General features: G+C 55.7%; 1 protein-coding gene across 4 annotated transcripts in view; it reads right to left on the reverse strand.

The window, feature by feature from the left end:
• Positions 1–14420, reverse strand: part of MYLK (myosin light chain kinase) — a 179435-nt gene that overhangs the window by 75221 nt on the left and 89794 nt on the right. For 2 of the 4 annotated variants that reach the window (XM_025474981.3, XM_049105390.1), the window contains exons 14-16: positions 13719–13968; positions 7885–7956; positions 6210–7450 (exon numbers count right to left, since the gene is read on the reverse strand). In XM_025474981.3, the coding sequence (XP_025330766.3) occupies positions 6210–7450; positions 7885–7956; positions 13719–13968 (1563 nt within the window). Of the gene's footprint in view, positions 1–6209; positions 7451–7884; positions 7957–8510; positions 8564–9437; positions 9470–13718; positions 13969–14420 lie in introns of those variants that run through there. The other 2 variants (XM_049105392.1, XM_049105391.1) reach the window with 2 other exon arrangements.

Genomic DNA, 14420 nt, shown 5'->3' on the forward strand with positions numbered 1-14420 from the left:
AGCACACATTTTCTGACCTGGTTGGGGGAAGGAGGAGTCAGGCTGGGCATGCACAGGATCGGGGTTCTGGTTCTTGCTCACCCTAGCCCTCTCATCCCAGGTCTGGTTACTTCTCTGGGGTATCCCCTTGGGGGATTTCCCTTGGGGTGTGGAAGAGGCCAGCTGAGGGCTGGGACGGCTGGGCCAGGCAGGAGGGCAGTGGCACCCAGGTTCCTGCCTTCAGACACACAAACAAGCCAACAGCATGGCGCCTTGCCCAAAGCTGCCCCCGTTGTCAGGGCAGCAGTCATCACACAAGGAAGAGGACAGAGCCAGGGCCATGTGCATCCTGCCGCCTGGAGCCACTGGCTTCGGCTACCTCACCCCCCTCACCTCCCGCTCCCCAAGCCAATGGCTCCTTGGCCTTGGGTGGGCAGAGCTGTGTGCACCCCAGGCCTTCGTGGGGAGCAGCATGGCCAGGAGGGAGGTCCCCAGGCAGTGGTCCCAAAGGGCCTTTGACCTCAAAAAGTACCCTCACCCCCACTAGGCAGGTCCGCAGACCTGAACAACAGGTACAAGGGTATTCAGAGAACCTCGCTAAGGCTGGAAGGGAAGGCAGAGGCACAATGGTTGCCTTTGCCTCCTGGCACCTGCGTCATGTCCTAAACAGGGAAACTTAGTCCTGCCGACCACCTCCCTCCTGCTCACACAGCGCCTCTCTCTCCAGGAAGGCCTCCCTACATTCTCCCACGGGGAGGGCAACGGGTCTCGATCTCTGCCCGCTGTCCTTCGGAGACAGACTTTGCAGAAACTGAACCAGAAAGGACTCAGGCTGGACTTTTAGGAAAATCCACCAAGAGAGTGAGGCCGTGAGCACAGGGATCTGGGATTGAGGGGAACTGTCCTCTCTAGAGAGAACCTTCCACTCATCTGGGAGGGCAGGAAGATGCTAAGATGACCTCTGGCTCCCGAATTTGAGGCTCAGAGGAAACACAGCCCCTCTTGCCACTTCCCTTCAGTGAGAGGCTAAGGCTGTGAGCAGAGACCCCACTGCCAGTGAACATCCTGCTCGAATTCCTGATGGTCCCCCAGCCCCTACCCCCACTGCCTTCAGCCCTCAGCCCAAATGGCACAAACCGCAGAGACTGTGGGGAGCCCACCAGGAGGAGTGGGGCATTTAGACCACAGCCCGCACCCCCTCACCCAGGAAAGCAGCAGAGCAAGCAGCCCTTCAAGCCCGCCCCAAGCCAGGACCCCTGGCCATGTGCGTGGGCTGGGGGAGGGCTCCCAGGCAGGCCTGGAGGCCCTGCTAGCCCAGATTGAAGAATCTGGTATTTCCTGTGGGACAGCTTATTCCTGACCTCCAGAAGAAAAACCGTTTCCCAGAGGTTTTTTTTTTTTGAGAAGCCTCGGCCTGGTGGGGAATTTTGAGAGGGAGGTGAGGGGGATGGGAGCAGTCACCACAGAAGGATCCAACAACTGGCTCGGCTAGAACTGCCCCTGGGAGAGCCCCTCAGGGCCATGGAGTCTGAAGATCCCCTATCTTGCTCCAAGAGTGTGGGAAGAGGGCAGGATGAGAGGGGAGTGCAGGGTGGGTGGGGGGGACCCAAAGCCCTGGAGGCTGCACTCGGAGGATGCCCTCAATGAGCAGTGCCTCCCTGACCTGGTCCCCTTGGCTGTCTGGACAGGATAGCTGAGCCCCAGGTCACCTCCTCCGGGTCGGTGCCTTCCCTGTCACCCATAAGCATCCCCATGATGCTCTTCCATGCCCTGAGTTTATCAGAGCACGTCTCCCAAGGCCACCGCTGAGACACGCTTGTCTCCCACACTGGTTCTCAGAGGGCAGTGACTCGGTCTATTATGAATGTTTTTCCTGAGCCTGGAATGCAGCCATGGTAAAAACAACAACAACAACAACAACAACAAGTCCAAATATATATATATATATATATCTGCCATTCTGAGAATGACCAAGGCACATTTCCAAGCAGGTGACCGAAAGATCTATGCAAGAGAAAGTCACCAACACGTAGTCACATATAACCGACGGTCGAAGCAGGCTGTATAGTTGCTAAAAGAAAAAAGTTCCTACCGCAGAGTTCTCCGGGCGGATCGTGCGGACACGATACTGCCTTGCACGTGGCAGGGGATGCATAGATCCTAGTGTTTTGTAGAATGAACTTATGTGGGTTTTTAAAAAGCCCTTGCAAGCTCCCGCATGAAAGGTGATTAAAAATGAATCATCGGTTGACAACAGCAACAAAAATGAATTCTCCTGATTAGATTGGGAGAGATGTTTGCCGGGGAGAGAAGCCTGGCCTGGGGACAGGAAACAGGGCATGAAGATGAAAGCACAGAGCTCGCCTTGGCTCACGGGCCATCCCTCCCGCTCCTCACGAGGCCGAGGCCAAAGGGGGTGGGGGGCACGGTGCAGTCTCCCCTCAGGCCTGGAGGGCAGGCCCAGCTGCTGTTAAGTGGACACCATCTACTCTGAAGCTCTGGGGAATACAGGAAAGGGGAAAGGGGACCTCCACAAGTCATTCAAGAATTAGCAGTCAACTCCAGCGGACTCCTGTCACACCTCTTCTGCTCTCCTCGGTGCTAAATGGGGTGACATGACCATGTTTCGGGGGGGGGGCCCTGAAGGCTACAAGCCCTCGCCAAGGTACATCGTTCAGAGAAGCCTCCTGAACCTACAAACACAGCGTCCTCTAGCAGTAGGTATGGGGGTGTACATGTGGTTGGTGGGGGAGGAGAGGACGGGAGCCTCTCCTGGCCAAAGGCTGGTGACAAGAGTCTGGCAAGGGGACCTGGAGGAAGTAAAGTTTGATCTTGGAGGAAGTAACAGCACAGGGCTCAGTGCAGTGGAGCAAGGAGGATTCCAAGCCAGGGAAGTGGGGGCAGAGAGGGTGCTGAGTGCAGCACGAAACTGGGGGGACCCTCTTAGCCACGTGCTCCACCTTCCCTCCAGGCCACCTCAAACCATCAGCTTATTTCCATCGATGCCAGCAAACGTGAGACCCCAGTCACCCAGACCCCAGCACGCAGTGGTCTCATGCTTCTTCCTCCTCTTTATCTGCCTCCTGCTCCCAAGCCAGGCAACAAGTTCTATTAACTCTGTCCTTGTTTCTGGAACCGGATGTTTCCTGTGTGTGCCATGGCTACCTTTTGCATCCCTTTCTCCCCAACCCCTTCACAGTAGGCTCCTCCCTGGTCTTTGGGCCCGGGGTCACTCAAAACCCCTAGCTTTGTGTGCACTGCTCCTCATTTCAAACTCTTAGATGGCTCCCTATTGCCTTTAGAATTGAGCTCCTCAGCGTGACACGGCGCGCCCCGGACCAGGCCTTCCCTCCCTGCCGGGGAGACCATACCCCCCCTCCACTTTGCCTAGTGCCCAGAGCCCTGGTCCAGCTCATTCAGCACCAGCCTTCCCTGCACTCTCAGCACTCAGCTCCCTCTTCTGCACCGACCAGCTCAACCTCAGCACTTGGCTGGGGTCGTTTTATCACTGCGAGCGCGTGTCCCTTCCCTCCAGATCAGTGGTGAGCACATCTACTCACACCTCTCAGAGGGCCCGGCTCCCCACAGGGGGGCCTGCTGAAGTGGTCACTGATAAAGCTGTAGGACAGGCTTTCTCCCGGGGCTCCGTGTCTAACCCGGGCTCTTGAAGACTTGGAGGGGGAAGCTCTAGAGAGAAGGCATGGAAAGAAAACGGGGCTGGGATTTTAAGACAAGGTACTCCCTACTGTGGCAAGGCAGCCTGGCCCTGCTCACTCCTCTGCAGTGAAGATACCAGAAACTTGGCAAGCCGAGAGGGCACCTCTAGGCTTCCGGCCTCTTGACAACTATCGACAGCGCTGAGGAGTTAAGAGCCATGGGCATTCCCCTGCTAGATGCCTGCTGCGGCTGCTGAGTGCATCACGAGGGGTCTCTCAGCTGCACCAGTGTGCTGACGTCTAACAAGAGTGAGCTAAGAGGTAACACAGCGGAGTGGTCCAGGCGTCAGAACTCAACGGCCTCATGTTCAATCCCCGCTCTGTGACCAGCACGGCTGTGCAGCCCCGGGCAGGTACTGCACTTCTTTGTTAGGCGGGCAGGATGGAATGAGCGAGAAGCGTAAGATGCCCAAGACAGCGTCTATAGGACGCGGTGTTCAATTCGTGCTATTCTTAGTTCTCAAAGGAAAATTACAAATATTTAGAATATTTTTTCGAAGTCGGAACCGGGGCTGTGTCTACACCCCCTTCCCACCCCTGTCCTAGTGCTTCCCTATTCCCTCCTCTGCTGGCCTTCTTTTAATCATTTCTTCTTCTTTGCATTTGGACCTCAGTGGTCCCTTTGGGGTGGTTTCTGTTGGGAGGCCATCCTGGAGTTTCCCGGTTTCTATGCCCTTTAATGCTGAGTGACAGCAGGTACCACATACTTGAGGCACTCTGGACACGAGCAGCCGGTGTCCAATGGCTCAGGAGTGGTTTTGAGACCAGGGCTGAGGTCTGCTCACATTGTTCAGCTGAGGGGATTGTTTATAAGCAGCTCCTAGGGGCTCTGCAGGTCCCGCACAGGTCTCAGGGCAGTGCGTGGCTCTGGGCACTGCCCTCAGCTGTCTGAACATCAGTCTCCCTGAGGTGAGCCTAGCCAGGGGCCTCACACCGTGCATCTGTCCCAAGGACGGGTGGCTATCCACCTTTATCCTTCCTGGACAGATCACCAAAGGGTAACCTGGGAGACACTCCCAGGCAAGGCCTTCCAACTGGGAGGGACCCACAGGGGTGACCGGGAGGCTGTGCCGTCCACTGCCCTGTACAGCTCACCCCACCATGGCAATCCCCCACGCCTACGAGGTGTGGACCACAGGCAGGCTGAACCAGCAGGAGTGGGGGAGGGTGGGGGAGATGACATGCCGTGTGGAGGACCCTAGCAATCTGGAGGTGACCACATGAAAGAGTTCTCCTAGCGACACAGCAGCAGAAAACATTTTCTCTCTCCCAGTTTTGCTTTTACTCTTTTAACACTTAGATTCAAAATGCTCAGTGGTTCCAGACTGGCTGCCTGAGTTACAGAATGAAGGGAGAAACTTCACTGTGGGCTGAGAGGGACACTGCCTTCTTCAAATGCATCATTCGGGTTTCAGGAGAAAGGACGGAAGCCTGATGAAGGAGGAGAGAGGGGGGTGCGGAGGACAGAAAGGGGAGTAGCATGGCCTGGGGTGTCTCTAACCCCTCAGCTGATCAGGATTGCCCAGGACCTGTCCACTTGGGCCTCTTCTTGGCTGCTGCCCTCTACCCCTTAAGGGTAAAAAGCCACTTGCTGGGGAGCTCTTGTACGCTGCCCATCCAGAGCCACCAGTGTCAGCCCCTAGCTCAGGCCAGGCTCTGTTCCAGCCCAGGTCACCAGAGTGGGGTATGGGAAGTCTGCTGAACCTGAAGCCCCCACAGGGGCTTGGCATGCTTGGTTGAAACATTTCAAACCAAATTCAGGGTCCAGGGGAAAATGCCCCTCTCACTCCCATCTCTTCTCTAGATCTAAACAGGCCCATCTGAGAACTCCAGACCCCGAAAGGCCCCAGATGTCAGGATTTAGTGGCCCCCCCTTCTCCCCACAACCCAAGAATGTGAAATACCAGCAAACAAAAGTCTCATCCAAATTAGGAAGCGAGTGGCTCTGTCCGCCCAGGAGTGTGTGCCGTAGGGGCTGTTTGGGGTTTTTGGCTTCCCCCCACAGATCCTTTCAAACCCACATTGTTATCAAGACTTAAGTTGTTTTGACCCCAAACCTCAGTCCTATGCCATCCTGTCACTGTACACCCTTCTCCAAACCTAAAATGCTGCTGCAAAAGCAGCTCTCAGCTCAGAGACCGCAGTGAGCCCCAGCCCCCAGGTTCCCTCACGCCTGCGAACAGAGCCCTCTCCATGTCAGAGCTGTGCAGCACTAGCTCAGGCCCAAGGTTTGCTCTGAGGAACCGTGGCTGGGGCTGCCATGAAGCACCTCTGCCAGACAGATGCCGAGACCCGGGCGGGTGCCAGAGGATCAGATGCCCACCTCTCACCGCCCAGTGATGGAGTGTGTGCCCAAGGGCCCTGAGCAGAACAGCCCTCTGTCAGGGAGGGGGCACAGAGGCTGGGCATTCCAGCCCAACTCTGGGCTGTGAGTGGCAGTTAACAAACCAAAGCCTCCAGGAGCCCCCAGTGGCCCTGATGGAGCCCCCTTCTTCCCGGCCCTCGCCCTGTTACCTTCTTGGGAGAGGATGATGAACTTGGTGGTCTTGAGTGTCTTTCCATTGAGCATCCAGGTGATGGTGGCTGGAGGGTCAGACGACACCTGACACTGGAGTAGCAGCTTCTCACCCTCTGTCACATGGACATCTTGCAGCTTCTCCTTGAAGGCTGGGGCTGTCCCTTGGTTCTCTGATCTTTTTTCATTATCTGTGGCTCCTGCCTGTGCCCTCTTGCAGTTCACGTCATTCTTAACCTCCTTCTTGAGTTCTTCCTTCCCAGCTGGTTTTAGGATCTCAGCAGGCTTGGCATTACCTATGGGTTTTGGGGTCTCAGCAGGCTTGGCGTTGCCCACAGGTTTCAGAGGTTCAGCAGGCTTGGCGTTGCTTATGGGTTTCAGCGTCTCAGCAGGCTTGGCGTTGCCCAGGGGTTTCAGGGTCTCAGCAGGCTTGGCATTGCCCATGGGTTTCGGGGTCTCAGCAAGCTTGGCATTGCCTATGGGTTTTAGCGTCTCAGCAGGCTTGGCGTTGCCCATGGGTTTCAGGGTCTCAGCAGGTTTGGCGTTGCCTATGGGTTTCAGCGTCTCAGCAGGCCTGATGTTGCCCACAGGTTTTAGAGTCTCAGCAGGCTTGGCATTGCCCAAAGGTTTCAGGGACCCTAAAGGCTGGGCATTGCTCACAGCCTTGGGACTTTCTGCTGCCTTGGCATTCAAGGCCTCAGCGTTGTTGCTACCATTCTCGGCTGGTAATTTTTTCTTGCTACCTAACACGGAGCGGAAATCTGGGGTGGCGGGTTTGGGAAGAGGTGCCTTCTCAGGCACCGGGGTCTTAGGAGTCCCCTTTTTGGCCAGGACCGAGCGGAAGTCGACCTGCTGAGGGCTATGCACCTTCCTCTCTTCCTCTGACACAGTCTTTGGCTTCACTTGCCGCTGCAGGTTGGCGCGGAAATCCATCTGCTCCGCTGGGATCTCCTTCAGGTCTTCTTCTGACACGGTCTTGGTACTCACCTTCTTCCCCAGGAGGTCACGGAAGTCCAGCTGTTCCACCTGCTGCTGGCGGATGGCCTCCTCAGTATGTTGCCGGGTCTCCACGCGCCTCTTCAGCACCCCCCGCACGTCCTCGCCGTCGTCCTCCTCCTCTGGCCAACCCTGTCCTCTCGCTGGCCGGCCAGGCCTCAGGGTCCCATAGCAGTCACCGCCACCACCATCAGCGCCGGCTCCCCGGCTGCAGAGGCCCTCGCAGCTGGCAGGCTCCCTCCCCCTGCAACCAGTGAAGGGAAAAAGGAGAGTAGCAAGAGGAAAAGGGGCCGGGTAAGAAAGAAACGTCAGGGGAGAGCAAATCCCTGAGGGAGGGAGGGTAGAGGGGAGGGGGAAGGGGAGGCTGGGGCTGACCGGGCTGTGTTTATAGAAGGGAACGTTGGTGAGAGGCTCTTGCTTGCTTACTTGGTTTGTTACATCGGTAATGACTTCAGTAGCCTTATAAGGGTGTGTGCAAAAAAAAAATAATAATTCACCCCCCTCTCCTCCCCAGCTCTCCCTCCCTCATCCCCCTTCCAATCTCCCTCTCTTGGCTCAGCAGCCTCAGCTGGAGGATACAAATAATCTGGGGCCGCTGGGCTGGGCCTGCAGGGGCCAGGAGGAGAGTGGGTGGGTGGTGGCCTGGGGCCCCGCCACGCACCTCCTGGGGGCACTCACCGCAGAGGGGCTCCGGTGGGGCTGCTCTGTAGCATCAGGGACACCTGGCAACTGCATTCGCCAACCCGGTTCCTGAAGAATTTGAGAGATCAATACAGCTCGGGAGGCTCTCTGAGCCAAGGGCCTGCTCGGTCTAGGGCTGTGAGGAAGGCAGGGCAAGCAGGAACTTGGCCGCCAGAGGCTGGCTGGCTGGCTGGCTCCAGGGAAGAGGGGGCTACGGGCTTAGCGGTGACCCTGAACACCCACACAAGACCTAGATTTAGGGCAGGCCCTAAATCTGCCCCACTTTGGTCTCCCTTTTTATCCTCAGCTTTTGTATGAAAAGGGGAGGGGGAAATCTTCAGCACAACAGCTTGGACAGACATCCAGAAGTAGGAATACTTTTCTCTAAGTACGTTACAAAAACAACTCAATCACTCAGTCTAAATACAATCACTCCGCACTGAAGTCCAAGCCCCCCAGGGTGTGATGGAGCTGCTCCATGGAGCCTGCACAGCCCTGGGCGTGACCCTGAGTCTGGCTCCGCACACCTTCAATACAGGGGTGGTTGCGTCCTCTCTGCACGGGCCGGATCCCCCCCCCCCCCCGCCCCCCAGCTGCCACCTCCCCCTCTCCCTCCTGCTCACCAAATCAAAAACACCTTCCAATCCCCACCCATCAGCTACTGCCCTCAGATCAGAACTTCCTGGATTAAAAATCAAACAGGTGTCTTCCTGCATGGGTGACCCCTTCTCTCCTTTCTTCAGGTGGGGAGAGCTCTGGACTCTTCAACCCACTGTTAAAACGTTAATAAAACGTCAGTGTCCCAGCGGTGCGTGGCCAGCTGAGGCCCCCTGTGCCCGGGGAGGGGAGGGGGCTGTAGGGGCCTTGGGCAGCGGGACTCTGAGCCCGCACGGCTGCCCTCTGCCCTCTGCAAGCGGTTCTGAGCAGCCAAGGCTGCTGGGGGGGCGGGGGGGGGGGGTCAGGGCCGTGCTCAGTACAGGGACGGGTGAGGGCAGGGCTGAGAGCCACGGGGACTCTTGCTCCGCCTTCCACTCACGTCCGTCACCTGTGCCTACAGCACCCCACTGAGGTACGCAGCACTATTGGGCCCACCGTAAAGGTAAGGAAGGCGCCAGGAGGTCAGGAGTTCGTCTGGGGCAGCGCGGGGCTCCCAGGCCTCCCCCTCATCGCCCCACAAGGCCATCTTACCAGCACTTCAGGGCCTACGTGTGCCCAGGTCCTCCCCCAGATGCGCCAAGCTCTGCGACGGGTCCCTCGCAGGACCCATCTCCCCTCACCTCACGACTTCTCTGTGAAGCCAGCACCGTTGTTATCAGGAACATAAGGCTCATAAAGGTTAAACAACTCGCCTTCACTCGCAGAGGCAACCGGCAGAAAAAGGGGCTGGCACCCAGGCCTACCTGAATCGGGACCCTAACCTTCCCGACCTGCCCTGCCCTGCTCGTCAGTACCAATCTACCGTGGGGTGTGTGTGTGTGTGTGTGTGTGCAGGTCTCTGTGTGAATGCAGATCGACCACACGCATGGATACACACACATGCGGGACCTTACCTGGCGGGCATCTGCATCTGCAGGTCCAGATACAAGTGCACAAGCACGGCCACCCCCACGTGGACAGACACCCGAGCATGTGTTCACGCAGCCCTGCTGACGTATGTGGGCGTCCGCCTTGCTTGCCTGGCTGCCCTCCCTGTGCAGGGCCGGGTCCGCATCAGACACTGGAGGTCCATGGCTTGGTAGGTGGTTTGCAGGGGGGCTGGGGGGTGCTGCTCACTCCCAGGCACGGAGACCCGTTTGAAACAAGGAGAGGTTGCTCTGTGCTGTCCTCCAACCCTCCTGCCATCTGTTGGGGTCCCCTCCTGGCCGCCTCGGTCAAGGCGCAGGCTCTCAGGGGGCAGAGACTGAAGGCTCAGGGAGCCTGGTGTCTCGGCAGTTTAAGCGCCGTGGGTGTCCCTTTGCTCAACGAGCAGCAGTCAGGTGCCTCCTTAGCGCCCGGCCCTGGAAGGTTAAGAGCCCCTCGGGACATCCCAAGCGCTCAGCACAGAGGGCTCACGGGGCTTTGGGTCAACTTGCAGAATAAACACGGAAGGTCATTTGCAGGTGAGGCCCAGCTCCCTGGCACCCTACTTATGTCAGACTGCTGGCCAGTATCAGGCCATTCTTTCCTCGCTATTCTTTCCAGCACAGGGTGACGAGCAGGAGGGCAGGAGGCCAGGAGGCCAAGGGCTGTGTTTTCCCAGTAGTGCTTTCCAACATTGCCTCAGCTGAGTTTCCTCCTGCTACAGGTACAACACAGCTCAGGTGCAAAAATCAGGAGCAGACACTGACCAGACGGCCATGCTTTACCCCAACCAAACCCTTCAGAGGCTTTAAATGGTGAGGCGCCCCGTCCCCTGAGCTGGAGTAAGCTCTAGCTCCCCGTGGGGAAGCAGGTAGGGGACTCTGCTGTCTTCCATCACCTGCCCTAAAGGAGGGAGCACAGGTGGCTTGCTGTTTGACCCATCCCCAGGCCTCAACCTGCGGCACCTAGGGAAGTCTGAGGGGCAGAGGTGGAGAACTTGGGATACCGTGGTGGGCCCAGTAACTGGATCATCCCTCGGGGTGATCTGGGGGGTCATCAATTCTGCTGCCATAAACTTAAACCTCTGTTGGGCCTTTAGGGCAGATCATGAGTTCATTGAGAGCCTACAAAGGTCAGAAAGGCTTGGACTTTGGACCCACACACCAGATCATCTAACCCGCCAGCCCGCCTCGAGGCCATCGGTATCTGTATCTACATCCTCGGTTACAAAGCAAGGCCTGGGGCTGAGGATGAGGCCCCACACCCAGCCCAGGTGCTGCCAAAGAGGCCTGGACTATGACCCCATAGGCTGCACCTTTTACAAACTAACAAAACTCTCTGCTCCCACCTCCCAAGCCCTGAATAAGAAGCCCACTCTGGTTACAAAGCTTCAGAGTCTGTCCCACTCTGAATCTCCCTCCTCTGGAATGGGTTTTCACACGCAAAATTAGTTTAAAGAACTAATTTCCTGGCAAGTCCCAAACTTTCAAATATTTTAGCTGGAATTTTGAACTGACTTTCTGATGACATTTCCTTTTAGACCAGGAGACAAGAGCTAGGGCATCCAGCTGCACCTACCCACAGCCGTAGCAGGGACAGACGGGACCTGCTGCACCACCCACCCCCCCTTCCTCCCAGCTACCCCAGCTCCCTCCTTGAAAGGCATTCTGTGCTGAGTCTAGGTCTGATTTCTGTCAGGAGGGGAACGGGGCCCCTGGCAGACCTGGCACGTCCTCCCCAGGAGAACTTTCCACTGACTTGCTCCTCGGCTGGGGACAAAGCCAAGGCCAGGGCACCAGCTACCCAAAGGAATGAAAAGGCTGGACTTTGGAGAGGGGTCAGGGACGAGAGCTGCGTGGACGGGGAGGCCAGCGCAACCTCCCGGATTCCCCGAGTTCCCACGCACTTGGGAGAAACACGGAATGGGAGAGAAGCCGATGAAAAGACAGAGATGAGGGTTCCAATCTGGGCTCTGCTACTTGCTTTTGGGTGGTCACGAGCAAATCCGTGACCCCGAGACCTCAGTTTCCCCTGTTATTGAACGATGAGTCGTCTTGATAACTTCTGAAGTCCCTTCCAGCTGGGACAGTGTAAGTTTTATGACTGTCCCCAGCTGGGCCCAGACAGTCTGCCTGCCGACGTCCACTCCGGCCTGGCCGACTTCCCACAGCCCTTGCTTTGCTCTTCCCTACCCTCTCCTGCTTGGCCTCTTCAACGTGCCCCCAACGGCCAAGGCCTTTACTCATTTGCTAAACCCTATTGTCCTCGACATCACACATGGAGCATAATTATCCCTTTTGGGTGTTTGGCTCGATGACTGTGAGGACTGTCCCCCAGCACTACTCCTTCCAGGCAGACAGGCTCTCGTCTCCCGTGTCATCAGTTTCTATTATTTGTACTGGCCTAGGGGAGGAAGAGTGTATCTTGTATCTAGGCTGGAGGCAGATTTGCCTTCCTGATAATACCTGGTTTGGATGTAAGGCAAAGGCTGCTGGCGTGTTCTGTGCATACTGCTGATGGTAGCGGAGGACCAGCCAGCCCACAGACCATCGCCACAGCCGACTACAGACATGCATTAGCTCAGCTGAGATCTGCTAAGCCTCACTCAGCCAAGCAGAACTTCCCAACAAATCTCAAGAAATAACAAATGGCTCTTTTTTTTTTTTTAATATATATAAAGCCACTAAGTATTTGAGCTGTTTGTTATGCAGCAAAACATAACTGGTATATGCATAAAGCACTTGGCCAGAAAGGACCCAAGTGGTGGGGCACGCACTGGGGTTTGTTATTATTATAGGAACAGTGCTCAGTCATGGCAGTGGCTCTGGCATGTAGCTCAGAGCCTTGAACATGATGTGCTCAGTACAGGGAAATGATTTATCCAGGAGAGCAAGCCCCTTGCAAAGTGCCCAGGCACCTGAGCCAGGACAGCTCGAAACATCTTTGGCACGTGACACACTCTCCTGTTAGCGGGTTGCAGACAACTGCTCTCCTTCAGTGCTTACATCAACCCTAGGGGCTGGTGTCCTGTCTCCATCAACCCAGGGCTGGCCATAGAACTCTAAGACTAAGACTTAGAGCATTTTAAAGGTAGAAGAACATTTCTGGATCACTTTCATTTAACAAACACTCGATGCTGACTCCGGGCAGGCACCGTTCCAGGTACTGGAAACGAAGCAGTGTGCCTTCCCAGAGCTCACCTTTCCACATTACCTAGGAAAACCATAAACAGGAGGAAAAAAAAAAAAAAAAAGGAACGGGCGTAGTTAACCTTCTGCAGTGGTTTTAAATGTCTACAAATTCTTTGACACTTCTCTCTCCAAGAGATGGATCCTAATTGGCCTTAGTGACTTACTTCCAACAAACAGAATGTAGCAGAAGTAATAGCGTGTGACCTCCAGGGTAGATCACAAAAGACATTAGGTCTGTGGAAGCCAGCTGCCATGTCACGAAGACACTCAAGCAGCTCTAGGGAGACGTCCGCGTGGCAAGGAGCTGAGGCTTCCAGTCAACAGCCCTGTGAGTGAACCATCTTAGAAGTGGATCCTCCAGCCCCAGCCAAGCCTTCAGAGGCTACAGTCCCTGCCAACATCCTCACTGTAAAAATCATTCGGCAAAGCTGCATCATATTCCCAACCCAAAGAAACTGTGAGATGGCAACTGCTGTTCTAAGCTGTTCAGTTTTGGGGACATTTGTTACACAGCAATAGGTAAGTAATACATTCCCTCGATCTTGCTGCTTTTCCAATTTTTTAAAAAGATTTTATTCATTTACTCATGAGAGACACACACACACACACACAGAGAGAGAGAGAGAGAGAGAGGCAGAGACACAGGCAGAGGGGGAAGCAGGCTCCCTGTGGTGAGCCTGATGCGGGACTCGATCCCAGGACCCTGGGATTACTACCTGAGTCAAAGGCAGATGCTTAACCACTGAGCCACCCAGGTGCCCCTGCTTTTCCAATTTTAATCCATTCTTCCCTCCTTCATGTTCTCCACACACCAAACAACAGGGGCACAAAAGCCAGGATGTAATAAGACAGAGGACTCTGGGGAACCAAGCTCAGGAGCTCAATGAACACCTTTGCATATAAGCAGGAGAGACAAAAGCTCGTTGGCAGCACCAACCCTGCCCTTTCTTTACCTTGAAACCCAGCTGCACGTTATTTTGTGTTTCTGCTGGCTTCCTAGTCCCTGGTGGGAATTTTGACAGGTGGTAGGAATTTGTGGGGTAGTGGGTAAAAGGAGGTCAGCAGGACACGCAGACTCACTTGAGCTGGATCTCGTACTGGCCGGCGTGCCAGGGCTGCACATTCTTTAGAACCAGGGTGAACACGTCCTCGTTCTGTAGCACCTCGAAGTGGCCGGAGTCTTTGGAGAGGGCTTTGCCATCTCGCAGCCAGTGCACAGTGGGGAAGGGGTCCCCAGCGATGGCACAGGAGATGAGGACAGTCTGGCCCAGGGAGGCAGTCAGTGAGCGGGGCTTGCTGATGAACCAGGGCTGGGTGCCATCCTGGGGCTCTGGAAGTCGGCAGAGGGTTGGATTAGAGGAAGGCCTTTCAGCAGACAGGGTCCACTAAGCTCTCCATGGTGGTAAGGGTCAAAGACTACAAGTTACCCAAATAACAGCTTGTCCAGAAATCACGTTTACTGGAATATGCAGTTACAGCACATCCTTCCCAAGGCGAATCTGTCTGGGTTATATTCTCTGAGGATAATATCGACATGAATGTGTACACCCAAAGTAGGGACAGGTAGCCCGGAAGGTCCAGGCGCACTGGGCCAGGTGCTAGAGATCTACAATGAGATGAGTATAATTGAGAGCTGTCGCTTGCTTTATGTGTCCTGACCTGGTCTCTCTTCTTAAATATAGGTTCTCTAAAGGCGAGGACCCTAACAGGCTACAGCTCACCTCAAAAGTGATCACTGTGTCAAAGTAATATCGTGTGTTAACCAGGTTTCAATAAAGGGGG

This window comes from Canis lupus, chromosome 33, assembly GCF_003254725.2.
Source record: "Canis lupus dingo isolate Sandy chromosome 33, ASM325472v2, whole genome shotgun sequence".
Taxonomy (NCBI): Eukaryota; Metazoa; Chordata; class Mammalia; order Carnivora; family Canidae; genus Canis; species Canis lupus.